At 41.6% G+C, this 18,005-nt stretch overlaps 3 protein-coding genes across 21 annotated transcripts in view; 2 read left to right on the top strand and 1 right to left on the bottom strand.

Moving 5' to 3' along the window:
- Trip12 (thyroid hormone receptor interactor 12) overlaps positions 1–8,821 on the bottom strand; it is a 148,088-nt gene extending 139,267 nt beyond the window's left edge. For 15 of the 19 annotated variants that reach the window (XM_027941980.2, XM_027941982.2, XM_071619578.1 and 12 more), the window contains exon 1: positions 7,813–7,921. The gene's annotated coding sequence lies outside the window, so the exon portion shown is untranslated. Of the gene's footprint in view, positions 1–7,198; positions 7,291–7,489; positions 7,643–7,812; positions 7,922–8,283; positions 8,363–8,802 lie in introns of those variants that run through there. The other 4 variants (XM_071619576.1, XM_071619575.1, XM_071619574.1 and 1 more) reach the window with 4 other exon arrangements.
- LOC139707739 (uncharacterized) lies at positions 5,002–8,298 on the top strand. The gene is made up of 2 exons (XM_071619431.1): positions 5,002–5,043; positions 7,144–8,298. The coding sequence occupies exons 1-2, from the start codon at positions 5,002–5,004 to the stop codon at positions 8,296–8,298; spliced, it is 1,197 nt and encodes a 398-aa protein (XP_071475532.1).
- Fbxo36 (F-box protein 36) overlaps positions 8,441–18,005 on the top strand; it is a 70,614-nt gene continuing 61,049 nt past the window's right edge. Inside the window, exon 1 of the mRNA XM_027941991.2 lies at positions 8,441–8,543. Within this exon, the coding sequence (XP_027797792.2) occupies positions 8,448–8,543 (96 nt within the window). The 5' untranslated portion in view covers positions 8,441–8,447. The remainder of the gene's footprint in view (positions 8,544–18,005) is intronic.

Below are 18,005 nucleotides of genomic sequence, written 5' to 3'. Positions count from 1 at the left end.
ATCTAATAAATATTATCCCAGATGCTAAATTTACTGTGACCAAGTTATAAAATATTCTAATGCCTTACCAATTCCTTCAAAGTAGTGAATTTTAATGGGCCTACTTTTGAAAAACTTATATCCTACACTTAAGTACCAAGCCCTGAAAAAATAAAAATAAGCAAGTTAACAGTAAATTTTGACAAATAATGCTAAAATTATCTCGCAACATAATAACTTTGATACAGCAAAACAAACTCTTGTCACTGACACCATGTAATGTTTATATTGGAAGCCTTGTGCCAGACCCTTTGGGCATAATAGATTTCTACCCTCAAGAAGCCAAAGATTAGCCAAATGCAGTGGGATGTGCTTGTAATCCCAGCCACTTGGTAGGCTGGGACAGAAGGATCTCAAATTCAAGGCCAGCCTCAGCAATTTATATCCTACACTTAGGCCCTAAGCAACATAAGGAGACCCTGTTCCAAAATTTAAAAAGATAAAAGGGTTGGAAATACAGCTCAGTGGTAAAGTACTCCTTGGGTTCAATCTCCATTACTAAAAAAAAAAAAAGAGCCAAAAGATGATCTAGGCAGGCGGTGACACACACCTCTAATTCCAGCAACTTGGGAGGCTGAGGTAACAGGATCATATTTGTGAGGCCAGCCTCAGTACCTTAGAAAGACACTGTTCAAAATAAATAAAAAGGAATGGGGATACAGCTTAGCAGTAAAGTGCCCTGGAGTTCATTCCCACTACCAAAAAAAAAAAAAAAAAAAAAAAAAGCAAAGATCTAATTAAGTAGTATAAATAACTGATTATGTAAGAGACCATAAAAGCTGTAAGTAAAATGTTATTTGAGAGGGACTAGAGAATACAGAGTAAAAAACCTTTTGGGAGCTATCAGAAGAAAGTTAAGCATGGATATGTAGCTATAAGAGGTACCATATAAGGAAGAATATCAAAATTCAGGTAGACACAATAAAAGCAAGGGCAAGAAGGCTGAAAAGTTTGTTTTCAGAGATGAACTACAGTTCAGTCTCACTATATCCAAGAGTGGAAAAGAAATTAACAAGATACTGGAGCCACAGAAGTTAATAGCATTTTTACATATTTGCTATTTACAAGAGAATTTGGTCTTTGAGGGGAAAAAAACAAAGAGGGAAGCACTCCATATGATCTCCCTGAACCTGCTAAGGACACAAAGTAGCTTAAATCACAAGTCAATGGTGAACTTTAGTCAGTCTTCCATAAAAACTCACTTCGGGTTTCCACATATATTTACCAGCATAAAGACTTAAAGATGAGTTAATCTGACCTTAAGAAGATAACACAAGGTAAATCTATTTATTCAGAGTGCTGCCCACGGATAGAATGAGAAAGAGTCTTAAAGTCAGGCTAGAACTCACTGGTTATGACAGCCAACAAGTTGATTAAAATGTATATTAAAATGCTGTAACTTTATGTATTGAAGGCTTATTGATTGACACTTTAGCTTATAAGCAGTCTTCAAAAAACATGTATGGGTAATAACACCTTATTTATAGAGAGAAACACATTCTCTCTTAAAAAAAAAAAAGGGAATAAACTAGCCGGGAGTGGTGTTGCAAACCTGTACTTCCTGCAGCTCGGAAAGCTGAGACAGGAGGATCCCAGGTTCAAAGCCAGCCTCAGCAAATCAGCAAGGTTGTAAGCAACATAGTAAGACCCTGTCTCAAAATTAAAATTAAGAGGACTGGGGATGTTGCTCAGTGGTTAAGTGCCCCTGGGTTCAATCTCCAGTACCAAAAAAAATAAAAAATAAAAAATAAATAAACTAAAATGATTCATAGAATTACAAACTAGCTGGAAACACTAATCATTCGGCTGGGGATGTGGCTCAAGCAGTAGCGGGCTCGCCTGCCATGCGTGCGGCCTGGGTTCGATCCTCAGCACCACATACAAATAAAGATATTGTGTCTGCCGAAAATTAAAAAATAAAAAAAAAAAAAGAAAAAGAAACACTAATCATTTAGCATTATACCAAAGCAATATTTAGGTCCTCAAATGATCAAATATTAAAGCCCAGTATGGTAACAAAGGTGGTAGCAGTCCAAGTTACTCAGGAGGCTAAGTCAGAAGGATTGCCTGAGCCCACCTGTAGGAGACCAGCTGGAGCCATAGCATGAAACCCTGTCTCAAAAATAATTTTTTTAAAAACCAACTTTTAAATGCAAATAACAGGCAATTAAAGAATAACATGAAATGGCTTATTCTGGTTCGTGTATGTCTACAGTACTGGGGACTGAACCCATGGCACTCTACTTACTACTAAGCTACATCCACTCCATGGACCATTTTTGAGACTGTCAAAACCATTGCTGATTTTTTTTTTTAAGTGTATTATTTAAAAGAACTTGCAGTTCCTAAAACATACACAGTTGATCAAAAACTGGCTGGGCACAGTGGCAAATTCTTGTAATCTCAGCAACTAGAGAAGCTGAGGCAGAAGGATTCCAAGTTCAAGGCCAACCTTGGCAACTTACTGAGACCCTGTCTCAAAATAAAATAAAAAGAGCTGAGGGACATAGCTCAGAAGTAGAGTGCCCTTGGGTTCAATCCCAGTCCTACCAAAAAGGAAAAAAAAAAAAACCAAAATCATTTTGGCATTAACAATGATGCTGAATGTGGATCAAAACAAACAAAAGAGAATACAAAATCATTTCAAAACACTTCTTTGATAGTACCTTCTCTTTTCTCAAAAGGTTTATTTTCAACGAACACTTTAAAAATCTGTTATGGTTCAGTAAGATACTAAGGCAAAAACGCAGGAACACTGATTTCAAATAATTTATAATTGACTAAGGAATATTATTATATAATTAAGTATTTTCAGGTAAAATTACATACATATGAATTATATGTATATGTTAAAGGTATGTTCTAAGAAGGGCCTTATATTTTAATTCACCTGTGTAGCCTAATCTCCTAAATATAATAACTAGCATGTAAATAACAATTAACTTTAAGTGGGAGGTATAGCGAAATTTTTCAGATTATGCACTTGGAACACACAGAAGTTTAAATTATTTGCCCAAGATCACAAAGACAGAAAGGACATAGAATTGGAAACTTTTCTCTTCAAATAGGATACTCACTTGAACAATGCTGTTCACTACCAAAAACAAGAGCAGTGGGCAGCTTTTCCATTGTAGGCTATGACTTTTTCAGTCAGTATAACCATGGAATTTACCAAGCTTCTACACACTCAAAACAAAGCAAATAAGCCTGAATAATAAATTCCCTTTTCTTCTGACCAACCCAGTTTAAAATACCATAGAATGTATTAATACTGGAAATCTCAACCAATAATCTGAAACTATCAATAAGGTATTAGATTTAATCAAAGAACCACACTTTTAAAAATACAAAACATTAACCAAATTAAATTTTACTTAAAAATCAAGAGACTGAGCTGGGTGTGGTGGCAGATGCCTGCAATTTCAGCAATTTGCCCATAATCCCAAATTTCTAACACCTCTCATTAATGAGAAATTATTAATCCACAATGGATTAATCTAATGGTGTCAGAGCCTTAAAGATACTTCCTAAAACCCCCAGCAACTTGGAATGCTGAGGCAGGAACCTCACAAGTTTGACGCCAGCCTGGGCAACTTGGCAAGACCTAATCTAAAAATAAAAATAAAAAGGGCTGAAGATGCAGCTCAGTAATTGGTAAAGCACACCTGGATTTAATTCCCAGTAGCAAAAAAAAAAAAAAAAAAAACTACAAGCACTAAGATTATACAACTACAATTATACTTATTGAGTAATATCCACCAGATCCTTATTCTTCCATCTTATCTGGCCTGGACTCCCTTCAGGCTTGACCCTGTTAACTGCAGCTTGGCCTATAGAAAAAGAGGCACAGAATAATCTACTGGCTTAATACTGAAACATGTAGGTGACAATTAACATCTACTCAAGCATTCACACATCATATTAGGGTCACGTAAACAGGTCACCATCACTGATCAAACCTCAGAAAGCATTCTGAAGAATCTGTTGGGACAGAGAGTTCTTCCAAGCATAAGACTACATGTTTGGCAAGACAAGGCTAACATACTGGTCTGGTCTGGTCTGGGAATGAAATGGACATTATTTTTCAGTCAGGGTTATGAGTGCACCTTCGTATATATCACAGTGATATGAGACAACTCTTGCCCTCAGGAAGCCTATAATTCATTTGGAGAAACAAAAACAACATTTCAACAAATGCAGAACTATAATCCAAGAATTACAAAGAAAAAACTCAAAGGGCAGAAGTTTGATCCTAGCTGAAGGTATGAAGTTGTTCTTTACATTCTATGGCTACTAGGTTACTATGTAGTAGGCATTTGCTTTGATTAGATGAGGAACAGTGCATGCTAGGTCAGCAACAGCCAAGAATCAACTTGAGTGAAAAAGAAAAGCAACAAGTAGGTTGCTGTTTTGACTCAAGTCCATCAAATTACCTGGGCAAACAGGGAAAATTAAAGAAGCAATTGGTATCACATTTGCTCAGAAAGACCTCACTCAACTTGGGGGGGGGGGGGGGGGGGGCGGGCGGTAGTTTCTACTATACTGTGTGTAAAGTCAACAGAGACCAAGAGTCAAAAACTTTTTTCTTTTTACTGGGATCTCCGACATTAGAAAGTCAATTTCATTGCAACCACAAACCAGAACAGGGATAAATGTGGTCAATAATAAAATTCCTCTGAAGTTTTTCTAAATATGATTAACAAGCTTATTCAGTAGGACATGTGAAAAAGTTTCTGGCATATTGATGCAAAAATCTTTAAAAATTAATTTAACAGATAAAATTTGTGCCCACTACCAATTAAGCAGCAATTTCTACCTATAAAGTGCTATATTTCATATCTTCAACCTACCTTATAGATGATGACCACACCATGGTGAGAAACTGCATTTTTTTTTTTAATTACCTCAAAATAGTTAATGCAACTTTGTAAAACTGACAATATCTAGTACTTATTTAACACTATGGCTTTTTTCACAGCCATTGTTGGGTCTCAAAACCACCCAGTAAGGTAAAAGAGTAATTATCCATCCCCATTTTATAGATAAAATAAATGGAGAGCAGATAGGGAAGTGATTAGCTCAAGGTCACACTGGCAGTGTGTGAATTTCCAAGGCATAGATGTGTCTTCTTTGCTAGGATAAGGTTCTTAAAATAGATCAGAAAACCTCATCTAAATAACATAAATATAGTAATCTTAAAAGTTAAAGTGGAAAAATAAACATTACTCAAAATTTACTTTGCTAGGTGAAAGCACTGGATTTTTACCCTAGTCTAGCATCCCAGTCATTTTTAAAATATTTTACTATAGTACCTTGTGGAACTCTAAATACCAGAAGAGTTCTCAAACTTTTGGATAATTGGGAAAAAAAAAAAAAATACCTGATCACAGACACAAATTAAATAGTAAATGTCAGCTGAGTGGACTTAAAACCTACCCATTCCTGAAAAAAGGGGAAGCAGATGGAAACAATGATAAATCTTAATTACAGTTTACAATTCTTTTGGATATTGGTACTTTCATGGAAAAGCAGACATACACAAAGCCCACAAGCCCAACCATGTTAATGTTCTCTTAAGCTTTAAGTAAATGAAATGTAGAAACTCTCTAATCGCACAAAATTAGAAACCCACACCAGTTCTGTATTGGTGGGGCTAAACAGGGCACAAGGAGTCAATAAGAAATTGTGTTTCAGCCAGGCACGGTGGCGCATGCCTGTAATACCAGCAGCTCAGGAGGCTGAAACAGGAGGATTATGAGTTCAAAGCCAGCTTCAGCAATGGCAAGGCGCTAAGCAACTCAGTGAGACCCTGTCTTGAAATAAAATACAAAACAGGGCTGGGATGTGGGTCAGTGGTCAAGTGCCCCTGAGTTCAATTCTCAGTACCAAAAAGAAAGAAAGAAAGAAATTGTGTTTATTTCAAAACTTAATATTGAAGTTTACTCCAACATTTAATACTGAAGTCTTTGCATGGTATAAAACTCCCTACAATTTATTGTCTCTAAACCTATGGTAACTCCACTCTCCTCACTCTAACTGTCCCCACACATCCAGTAGATGCGACACACACACAAGGCCTCACACACAGGCCTCCTGCCTTTTTTTTTTTTTTTCCTAACACAACTAGGACCTTTGTTCCCAGCGTCCGTTTTTTACCCCACTCAATAGCTCTTTCAACTTTCTATCACGTATTTTTGTCTTGTTTTTAAACGAGATTCTAAGCCTCAACTTGCCAGGTCTTTAAATGAAATGCCAAAAATATCTAATGAGACTCTCGAGAGGAATAAAAGTTAAACACACATTAAAGGGCCTACAAAACGGAGGAAAGCCTGGAGGTCGGGTGATTTGGCAGCCCAGGAAAGATAGGGAGAGCCGACTAGTACGCGAGGCGGCAGGAGGACAGTCAGACATCCAAGCGCAGTCAGCAGCCCACCACCACGCACACGTCCACACCGTCCCTCCCCCAATTCAGTAACGAAGCGGTTCAACCATCCCCATCGCCAGGCGCGACGCTCCAGCTCAATCTCCCCCACAGTAAAACCGCATTCTTCAAAACAAGCCCGTCCTGAGGGTTTGGAAGCTGCCCCTTCCTCCCCTCACCACAGGAGCTCAAAGGTGTAAGTTATCACCCTCCCAATTTGCACGAGCTTTACATTTAAGATATTCTCCCTTCTAGCGAGTCCAGCGTTTCTGAGGAATCTAGAGCCCCCCCCGGGGGGGGGGGGACCATAGGGTCAGGCATTGGCAGCCCTCGTTACTCCGACTCCCCCTGACTTGTCTCTGTACTAGCGCCCCGCTCACTTCGGGGCAGGAATGAAGAGGGGGCAGACATCATAACAGGTTTTATGTAATCCATATATAAATTAATCGCCTGAGTCTCTATGAATGTAATGCGACTGAGGTGACAATTGGCCCACCTCCCTCCCCAAGCCCTAGTTAACCTCCCCACCCACCCACCCACTCCCAGTCCCATCAATCTCTACGGATATTGCTCCCTTCCTCTCAGCCAAGTTTCTCGGCCTTTTCCATGCCCGCCACCAACCCTCACGTCGTCACCCTTCCTCAGCCCCAACTTCCCACGGCTAAAACAACTGCCCCGCGCAGCCCCGGCTCCGAGCTCGCCCGCCCCCAACCGTCCCCCCGGCAGGAAACCCCTTACTGCGGTCTAAAGTCACTCCGGCCTCTCCCTCCTCTGACCCTCGCTTCCCACAACTGTTGTCACTCGAGCTGCTCCCTAGTTTCCATTTCCGGGCCGTCCCCGGCCAGAAGCCTCCCCTCTCCCGGTTTCCGGGCCCCCAGTCCCATTTCCGGGGAACCCTTGCCGTCTTCACACCCCCCACCTGCACTTCCGGCCCCCCACTTTCTCCCTTCCTAGACGCCCTCCAAGCTCCAAAGCCCACTTCCGGCCCCCCCAATCCCCGCTGGGCTCCCCAAGACCCACAAGCCTCACCCCGATTCCGTGAAGGTCCCTTCTCATTGCCGGGGGCCGGAGGGGGGACCCAGCGACCCCGCCCCGCTCGCGCCGGCCCCGGTCCCGGTCCCTCAGGCCGCAGTCTTCCTCGAGCGCCTCGCCCGTCAACCCCTGGGCCGGTCCTTCCGCGGCCCAGCCGCCACCGCCAAGAGCAGGCCCAGCGGGGGCCGAAACGCGGCGATGACACAACCGGGCTTCCTGGGACTTTCTGTTCCAGCTCCTCCCCCCCGTCATCCCCCACCCCTCAGTACGGCCCCCTCCCCCCAAGCCTGCCCAGCCGCTCAGCACTGCTCCCCAATTACCTAGTTAGGCCCCAAAGTCTCCGGTCCGGACTCGGTGGCGCGGCAGTAACTTCCACTCGCTCCCCCCACCCCCCCCGGCGGCGGCGGCGGCGGCGGCTCCTCGGGTCCCTTCAATTATCAGCTGAGCCGCAGCACCGCGCCCGGCGTGCGCCTCCGCCCGCGCCGCCTCTCCCCGCCCGTTCCAACACCCTCTGGGAACTACTTTTCCCCTTGGCCCCTGCTCGCTGGAGCGTCCGCGGGACCGGTCCCGCTGCCTACTCGGGGGCCATCACATCGCCCCTCCCTCCCCAGGTCTCGGATCAACTCCCCAAGCGGCCTCAGATCTCCTCCCGATCCCTTCGAGGGACCAGGAAGGGGACTGTGGGACTCCGCTTGGTATCCCTCCGCCGGGGTCACCCCCTCCCCTCTGTGGTAGCAGGAACTAATTCCCCTTCGGGTCACCCAAGACCTGGACGTGGAAATTTCACGGACCAGGGTTCCTTGTGACCCTTGGAAGAAGAAACGATCTCTCCGAGTTAGAAACACCCCTGCCAGCTCAAAAGCGTGATTCGGTTTAAACTAGGGCTTTGGCCTCCTGACCCCAATCAAGCCCCGCCCCTTCCTGGTTGTCTTAGCGACGGCGGTGGCGTCCCAAGATGGCGTCGTGGTTGCCGGAGACACTGTTCGAAATTGTAGGACAAGGCCCGGCGCCGAGCAAAGACTATTATCAATTATTGGTCACCCGCTCTGAGGCAAGTGCGAGCCGCGGTTTACTCTCTCTCCTGATCCCCTAAACGGCCGGGCTGGGGCCTGGAAGGTGGGCCGCGCCAGGCCGAGAGCGACCGTGGCCCGCCGGAAGCGCCCTGTCCCAGCTCGGAGTCAGAGATTTCCCTCGTCACCTCGGCCCGGCGGCCCTCGTGTCCCTTCTCTCCCCCAGCCCGGCTCGTCCGCGAGCCTTTTCTGCCTCCCCACAATGCCTCCCGCTCCCTTCCCGCCTCTCTGGCTTCCTACCCGCAGCGTTCCCTCCGCGCGCAGAGAAAAACAGGCGTCTCCAGCTTGCGTGCCGCCTCACCTCAGCGTGGGAAGAAGGGAAAGAAAGACTCAGCCAAGTGTCCCGAGGAGGAGCCGGCAGGGGAGGGGAGAGAGGGACGGTCTCTTTCGCAGGGTAGGACTTAACTGTGGGGAATTTGACGAAATCTCACGGTGGCCTTTACGAGTACCACGGCCACGTCGGGACTTGCTCATTCCTAGCAGGAATGGGCGATTGGGAGTCCTCCCCTTACCTTTTGGAGCCCCTTCTATCCCATTGAAAGTGTGCGGGGAGCGGGGGGTGGTTCAAAACTGTTTCGGCTGCTCGGCGCGTCAGCCCCACCCATAATGACATCTGCTTCACAACAATAAGACCGAGGATTATGTTCTCGCTGGAGTAGAGTAACTATCGGCCTGTTTTTATGACTGCTTTAGTTATTAAAGGTGGGCTTTTGGGTGATTTGTTATGCTCATGAAATGATCGACTTGAGCTGGTTTCTGATTCCTGGACTGTCACTGAGCTCTTCATGCACTTTAAATAGATAATAATCCCTAAAAAGAAATTTAGAGATACACACACACACACACACACACACACGCACGTTTGGGTGTGGATATTGATTATGCCTTAAGTTTTCCTAGAAGCCTCCCAAAAGAGTAATTTTTCTTATATCTTTTAAAATAGAGGTAATAATATTTACATATTTTTAAATGATTTAGAAATATTACAAGCATAATATCAGTCAAATTTTTTAATTTTTACGTTTTTTTCAAATAATTTTTACACACTTATTTCGCAGTTTCTTAAATGTTGAAATGTACCCTATTCTGAATATTTTTAGAAGGATCATTGACTTTTCCATTGGCTTTGAAGAGATATGATCCTAATAATTCACTTTCTGGGATAAGTGATCAAAAACGTAATAGTATCTTCTAATCCTACGTGATTTTTATTTTCATTTATTGAAAAAAAATTAGAATGTTCTAATTTTCACTTTAGAGTCATTTCCATACCCTTTAAAATTTTTGTTTTTTGAGTATTTTTTTTTTTCTTGAGGGTCTGGTATCACAAGTGTGCTGTACACTCTGATGTTGTAAGCCTCCACAAGTTGAGGCTGTTTACCTTTTAATTTTAGTAAATTCATATTGAGAGAGCTGTTGGCATTCATTTCACTCCAGAATGCTTCTACTGTTGGTATTCTTCAGATTTTGTTCTTTAACTTGAGCACAATTCTTCCTCTACTCTGTTTTATGAAAGCTTCCCTCTTGCTCCCTCAATTTTTCTTTCTTTCTTTCTTTTCTTTTTTTTTTAATACAGGGTCTTGCTAAGTTGCACAGGCTGGCCTGGAACTCTTGCCATCCTGCCTCATCCTTCTTGAGTCACTGGGATTACAGGCATGTGTCACCTCCCCTGGCTCCTTTATATTCTTAAATTAAAAAAAAAAAAAAATTAACAGATCAAAAACTCTTCTTTATTTCGGGTCCTCTTCTGTCAATGACTTATGTATAAAATGCTTTTGAAAATCTGATCTATAGCTGGGCATGGTGGCAAATGCCTATAATCCCAGCAACCCAGTTGCTGAGGTAGGAGGCTGATGTAGGAGGATGGTGAGTTCAAAGCCAGCCTCAGCAACTTTATGAGGCCCTAAGCAATTTAGCAAGACCCTGTCTCTAAATAAAATATTTAAAAAGGGCTGAGGATGTGGCTCCTTAGTTAAGCACCCCTGGATTCAATCCCTGATTCCCACCCCTCCCCCTGCCAAAATAAAATCTAATCTGTTATCTTTTGGGGGGGTGGGGAAGGTACTAGGGATTGAACTCAGGGGCACTTGACCACTGAGCCATATCCCCAGCCCTATTTTGTATTTTATTTAGAGACAGAGTCTCACTTGCTTGGTGCCTTTCTGTTGCTGAGGCTGGCTTTGAACTCTCCATCCTCCTCCTCTGGCTGCTGGATTACAGGGGTGTGCCACTGCGCCCAGCTCTGGTCCAGTATCTTCCAAGCATAGTGAATAACCTCACACAGTTCTACCAATGAGAGTTAATCTCAAATCTGGTTAATTCACCCTCATTTTAAAGTAGAATTTGTTGTAAAAAAAAAAAAAAAAATAGCAAGCCAAAAATATACTTTTCACTCAACTATCTTGAGAGTATGCTATTTTCAAACCACAAGATGATTTTTTCCAAGTCTGAGTACAGGAAACTCAACATTCAGTAAAGAGGTGGTCTGACATAAATAAGTACTGAACAACTGGAATTAAATGATCTTATAAAATGGACTTCCTTAAATTGTTGCTTGAATAATTCTCTCCCTTCTCTTCTGACTATTCCACAAACTGTTTATTATCCAGTATAAGCTCTAAATTTAAATGGATCTTGCCTTAATGAAGATTTCTTTCTGGTTTTTTTTTTTTTTCTTTTTTGGTCTGTTGTTCACTGCATTTGTTATGTTGTTGTTGGCTTTGAATCCAAATAACTGCACATTTGACATGCATCTGAGGGCAAATATCCCATCCATGTCATATGTGTTTGAGGACAGATATCTCATTTGTGTCATTTATGTATATAACATTAGCATGGTCCAGAGCATAAATGTTACATGTAAATATTTTCTTTGTCTTCTTGCTTGTACAAGTAACAGTAAAAAATATAGTTTTATGCTTTCTATTAACAATTTGATGCCATGTTGATTTTTGTGGGCATTTTTTGCTTTGTCAGAAAATTGACTTTAATTATATAGCTTGAGACCAAGAAGTTTAATTCTCAGATCTGATTTTTACAACAATGATCTCAAATCTTAAAAAAAAAAAAAAAAAAAAAAACAGCTGCGTTGCTGTGGTTGCCTGTAATCCCAACAATTTGGAGGCTGAAACAGGAGGATAGGAGGATTGCAAGTTGAAGACCAGTCTTAGCAATTTAGTAAGGCCCTAAGTGAGACCCTGAATCAAAATTTAAAAAACGGGGTGGGGATGTGGCTCAGTGGTAAAGTGCACCTGGGTTCAATTCCCAGTACCCAGTACCAATTTAAAAAAAAACACAGTGCACTGCTTTCTAAATCAAATATTTAGCCCGACCCAGTGGCACATAACTGTAATCCCAGTGGTTTGGGAGGCTGAGGCAGAAGGATTGCAAGTTCAAAACCAGCCTTAGCAATTTAGCAAGGCCCTAAACAACTTAGTAAAACCTTGTCTCAAAAGAAAAAGTAAAAAGTTCTTGGGATGTAGCTCAGTGGTTAAGCACCCCTGGGTTTAATCACTGGTACTAAAAAAAAAAAAAAAAAATTTACCCACTTATTCTAGTTTTTATAGTACGAGTATGTGTTCTTGTATTGAATTTTGATTCTTTAAAAAGTATATTAAGGCAAGAAAGAATGTTGAATGTTATTTAGGCCAGAAATATTTTACACATAGCTTCTAAGAAAGTCTTATATTTCTATTCCTGAATGAGGATTTGTTTTTCCTTAATTTTAAGCAACAACTTGGCATTTGCTATAGGGACACAAAATATAGGATATTTCTGGCTTCAAAGAATGCATTATCCATTCAACAAATACGTACCAAACATCTTTTGGTACATAATTTATATGCCAAATACTATTCTAGAAGCTAGGGAAATATCAATGAACAAAACCAAGTTCCTTCCTCTCATGAAATATATAATCTGGTAGGGATAATACAGTATTTGATTTATATAAACAATTATATGGTTTAATGTGTGGGGGGTGGGTGGGTGGGGGGTGTTTAACACTAAGGAAGTTCATTAGTAATTGCCCAGTTAATAAATGGTACAGTTTTTTTGTTTTGGTTTGGTTTTTGTGGTACTCAGAATTGAACTCGGGGGCACTCGACCACTGAGCCACATCCCCAGCCCTATTTTGTATTTTATTTAGAGACAGGGTCTCAGTTGCTTAGTGGCTTGCTTTTGCTGATACTGGCTTTGAGCTCAAGATTCTCCTGTCTCAGCCTCACAAACCACTGGGATTATAGGGGTGCACAACCACGCCCAGTTCCAATAAATAGCACAGATACTTTAAAATCTGTTATCCAAGATGGCATGGTAGTGCACACTTGTAATCCCAGGTATCTAAAGACTAAGGCAAGAGGATTACAAGTTCAAGTCAAGCCTGGGCAATTTAGCAAGACCCTGTCTCACAATAAAAAAGGGTTGGGGATTCCACTCAGTGGTAGAGCACCCCTGGGTTCAATCCCCAGTACTAAATATATAAATAAGTAAGGACATAAATGTGTGTGTGTGTGTGTGTGTGTGTGTACACACATACATACATACATACATATTCCATAGGAAACAAAAAAATCACTTTATAACAGAAAGGTATTGTTATCAGTGTTCTTGTAATTTCATCTTCTGGTTCTAGGATTGTAGGTCAATGGGAAAGCACTTACCTAGCATTAAGGGAGACCCTGGATTTGATCCCCAGTACCCCAAAAGAAAAAAAGTATGTCTTTTTTGTCCTCTCCAAGTAGAAGTACGACTTAAGGTGGCCAAAAATGATGACTTAGGTTTCATATGGGAAAAGCATTAGAAACTGTAACCATATGCTAAGGAAATGAGAATTGGCAGGTATGGCCTTTTGTAGCCAGTAACGCAGTGGCCCTTCCAAGGACACCAACATGTAATATACCCTCCAACTGATGAAAGAAGGAAGAATTGGATAATAAATTAGTCTTGTTTCATCTGTTTTACTAAAAACTCCGAAAACATGCCAGGCATAGTGATGCACGCCTGTAATCCCAGCGGCTCAGGAGGCTGAGGAAGAAGGATTGCAAGTTCAAAGCCAGCCTCAGCAATTCAGGGGAGGCCTTGTCTCAAAATAAAAAGGGGCTGAGGATGTGACTCAGTGGTTAGGCACCCTTATTCAATCCCTTATACCATTGAACAAAAAGAAAAAAAACTTCAAAAATATATCTGAAGCTAATGTCAATTTGGGAGGGAAAAACAGGAATCAAGCCCACCACCACCACCAAAAAAATACAGATGATTTTCTTCTTCCTTTTGGTACTGGGGGGTGAAGCCCCAGGCCTCACACATGCTAGGCAACTACTGCATCATCAGTCTCAGTGCAACTGGTTTTAAAGTGTAAACTAAAAACACCTAAGGTCACATGCCAGTCTGTGGCAGGAAACCATCATTTCAGTGAATTAAAGCTAGGCTTGCTGAGGGCTGCTTGAGAGACAACAAAGAACTGTGCTAGTGCCATTTCAAACTACAGACGATTGTGGAAATTTAAAATTTAAATGCAGTCTAATAAAAATGTTAATGCATGCGCCCTTAGACCCAGCAAATCCAGTTCTAGGGTTTTATGTCCAAAAGTGCTTTCACGTACACAAGGATATGTGAGTGAACAAGAATACCCACCAAAGAAAATTAATTGTAAAAACATTTTTCCATTAGTGGAAATGTGGTTAAACTGTGATTCATTCATACCATAGGATACTATGCAATCTTTTAAAACAATGTGGTAGATTTCTGTGTACTCAGTTGACCAAATAAAATCTTTAGCATTGAAAGGCAAATTGCTGTTAGACATAATATGGTCCCATTTAAGAAAAGAAATTATTTTAAATAAATGTTATTGAAGTTTCAAAAAAATGTTAGAGGGGAAAACACGTGATTCACTCTTAGGGACAGAGTGCTTTTACTTTCTGCGTTCATATTTCTCAAAGAGCTGTATTTTCCTCAGTGGGCATTTATTTTTATAACCAGAGAAAAGTAATAAAGATTTTAAATACACTGGGCGAGACAGTGCACACCTATGATCCCAGCAACTGGGGAGGCTGAAGCAGGAGGATCACAAATTTGAGGCCAACCCAGACAACCTAGTGAGACTGTTTCAAAATTAAAAAAATAAAAAGGACTGTGGGTTTATCAGTGATAGAGCACCCTAAGTTAAATCCCCAGTACCAAAAAAAAAAAAAAAAAAAATTAATGACTGTTTAAATTGCCCTGTTCTTCACCTCAGCTTTCCTTTTTTACCATTGCTACCTCTTAAATATTGGGCAGCACTGATAGGTAGATCCCCAAAACTGCTGTTTGGTGGGCAGAGAATAATTCTAACACTAGAAATTGAGAGACTTATTAACAAATAAATTAATGATTCTCATAAAATTTTAAGTAAGTTTTAGGATCTAAACACTCCTGACTTTACTGTTTCCTTTTTTTAAAAATCAATTAATATTTTTATTTGGCACTGGGGATTGAACCCAGGGGTAATTTACCATTCAGCTATATCCTAGGTCCTTTTTATTTCTTATTTTAATGCAGGATCTTGCTGAGGCTGGCCTCAAACTTGCAATCCTTCTGCTTTAACCTTCCTAGTCACTGGGATTATAGGTATGCACCTACCATACCTATAATCTGACCCCCATTTATTTATTTATTTTAAAGGCTCACCTCTTTTTTTTTTAATATTTTTAGTTGTAGATGGACACAATACCTTTATTTTATTTATTTTTATGTGGTGCTGAGTATCGAATCCAGTGCCTCCCACATGCTAGGCAAACACTCTACCACTGAGCCACAAACCCAGACCCTGGCCCCCCTTTCAGTTGTATTAAATTTTTCTTTCTCTTCTTTTTTTATTTCTTCCTACGGTGCTGGGGCTTGACCCCAGGGGTGCTCTGCCACTGAGCTATATCCCCAGCCCTTTTTATTTTTTATTTTGAGTCAGGATCTTGCTAAATTGCAGAGACTGCCCTCAATCTTGTGATCACCTACCTCAGCCTATCAAATTGCTGCGATTACAGGGCATGCACCACTGGACCGAATATAGGTCATTACTTTTGAGAAAATGAAGGATTGCTTTTTTTTTTTTTTTTTTTTTTGGTACCGGGGTGCTTAACCACTGAGCAACATCCCCAGCCCTTTTTATCTTTTATTTAGAGATAGGGTCTCACTAAGTTACTTAAGGCTGGCTGGGCGAAGTGGCGCACACCTGGAATACCAGTGACTCAGGAGACTGAGACAGGAGGATCATGAGTTCAAAGCCAGCCTCAGCAAAAGCAAGCCCCTAAGCAACTCAGTGAGACCCTGTCTCTAAATAAAATACAAGAGGGCTGGAGATGTGGCTCAGTGGTCAAGTGCCCCTGAGTTCAATCCCAAGTACCAAAAAAGAAAAAAGTTGCTTAGGTTCTTACTAAATTGCTGAGACTGTTCTTGAACTTGGGATCCTCCTGCTTTCCAAGCTGCTGGGGTTATAGCACCCATGTGCCCAGCTGAATGATTGCTTTTAACAGATTTTCTCAAGCAACTTGAAACCATATTAAATAAATACTAGATTGCACACACTGGGAGTTTGATGGGGTGCAATCAACCTGATATCAATATTTTCCTCGGGGACTCTGGAATCCCAAAATCATACTCTGCTGCAGCCACCACCACTCCATTCACGCTCACAAAAAGGTCCCTAAGAGAGAGTTGAAGCAGAGGGATGGAGAAGGTATACATGCCTTCTTTGTTTCTGCCTGTTTTTCCTTTGTCCCTAAGGGAACCACGCCCACTGATGGAAGTCTGCAGATTTTCAAGCCAGGCTGTCCACTCAAAAAGAACTTCTGCTCCTTTTAATGTCCAAAAGTCAGGGTGATACTTGTACTCACCTATTTTCTTCAACCCCATTTTATATGCCTTGACTTACCCTCCTCTTCAGCTGTCTTTTTGTCTGTCTCCTCTCATGGTCCCTCCTCCTCTCTGCCCTTCTTCACTGCATCTGAGGACCTTTGCCCACTGTGGTCCAGCCCTCATCAAGGTGTGTTTTGATTTTACCCTACTCCTGCCACTCACATCTTCACCTGCGCTTCCTGACAGCAAGACTGCGGTGAACATGCCCTTCCCTGCCCTACAGGTTAGGCCAGGTGTGGGTAATAATAAACTGCATTCTTCTTCTTCTATTCCTCATGTCTGACACATTTTAGAAAAATTATTCCCAACCTTGTTACACTCTAGGACGCACCTAATTAGAGTTGTGAAATCACTTCTAATCAGAAACTTTAAATCCCTTCTAAATGGCATTTGTCACTTTGAGAAGGAGAAGAAAGACATGACACAAGTAAAGCGATTAAGCTCTTAAAAAAAAAAATTCAGTACTAGGCTGTATCATAACCCAGTCACCAAGTGGATCCTGAGTCTTCATTTCAAAATTACATGACACCTGGGCAGAGCTTGGTATCTCTCTTTCCAGGTAAATCATTCAGCACCTATGAGCACCTGCCCAATCTGGGTAGTCAATTTGGTCTCACCCTACGTTGACACAGATTTGCTTCATAATTATGTAGGGCAGTAGAGCACTTAATTGGGAGTCACTGAGTCACAGATCCTTTCATTCCTTTTGTTAGTCTGCAAGCTCTTGACCTGGGGCTAGGCACTTAATTCGTCTGGTCCCCAGTTGCCTCATCAACATAATAAGATTACTAGTCTAGGAGATCACTAAGGTTTATTCCATCTCTAAAATGCTATTTCACATGAAAAGTAGTGTTTGATATTTAAAAAAAAAAAAGCACTGGATTTTTTTTTTCTTTAGAAAAATTGGGTTTGCATCAAAGACTCTATAGCTCTGTGACTTCTTGTAATCTTCACTTGCCTGACCATCCGTTTCTTCATCCATGTAATTAACAATTCAGCCCCTGGCTACTTCACAGATAGGGCAAGAAACAAAAATATATATAAATCACTCCAGTGTCTCAAAGAGAATGTTCATGATCAAGGAAGATTGGAAAATCCTAAATGAAACAAAATTATATTTGCTTCTTTTCTCTTAAATTTCTCTAAGTCTTAAAATCTTACTACATATCATGAATTCTCTTCTCCTTAAGAGGAGAATGCAGTAGGAAACTTTTACTAACGACATGTGACAGCAGAATGCTCTTTGCCCTCAAGATCCAAGAACCAAGACTCTGGAACACTCCTCAGAAAACACCCAACAGTATCCCTAGAGCAGTAAAACCAAAGAAATGCCAAAGAGATGTTCGCCTAATACCAGCACCAAAGCAGTCAAACTTCACCTTTCCCATGAGAAGTTCATAGGAACCCTTTAATCATCTCACATTACTTTATTTAGTCTGGGGGGTGGGGGTGTGCTGGGGCTCCAACCCAGGGCCTCACATGTGCCAAGCAAGCACTCTACCACTGAGCTACGCCCCCAGTCCTACTTTTTTATCAGCTTCCTTTTCCAC

This window comes from Marmota flaviventris, chromosome 11 (assembly GCF_047511675.1).
Source record: "Marmota flaviventris isolate mMarFla1 chromosome 11, mMarFla1.hap1, whole genome shotgun sequence".
NCBI classification, from domain to species: domain Eukaryota; kingdom Metazoa; phylum Chordata; class Mammalia; order Rodentia; family Sciuridae; genus Marmota; species Marmota flaviventris.
Note: the sequence above shows the minus strand (reverse complement) of the source record. Positions and strands in the feature narration are given on the sequence as shown.

Bases quoted from the DNA above. Each gene is read 5' to 3' on its own strand.
- LOC139707739 (XM_071619431.1), top strand. From the start codon at position 5,002: ATGGCTTTTTTCACAGCCATTGTTGGGTCTCAAAACCACCCA. The intron at 5,044-7,143 runs GTAAGGTAAAAG...TGCCCCGCGCAG, and splicing joins TTGGGTCTCAAAACCACCCA to CCCCGGCTCCGAGCTCGCCC.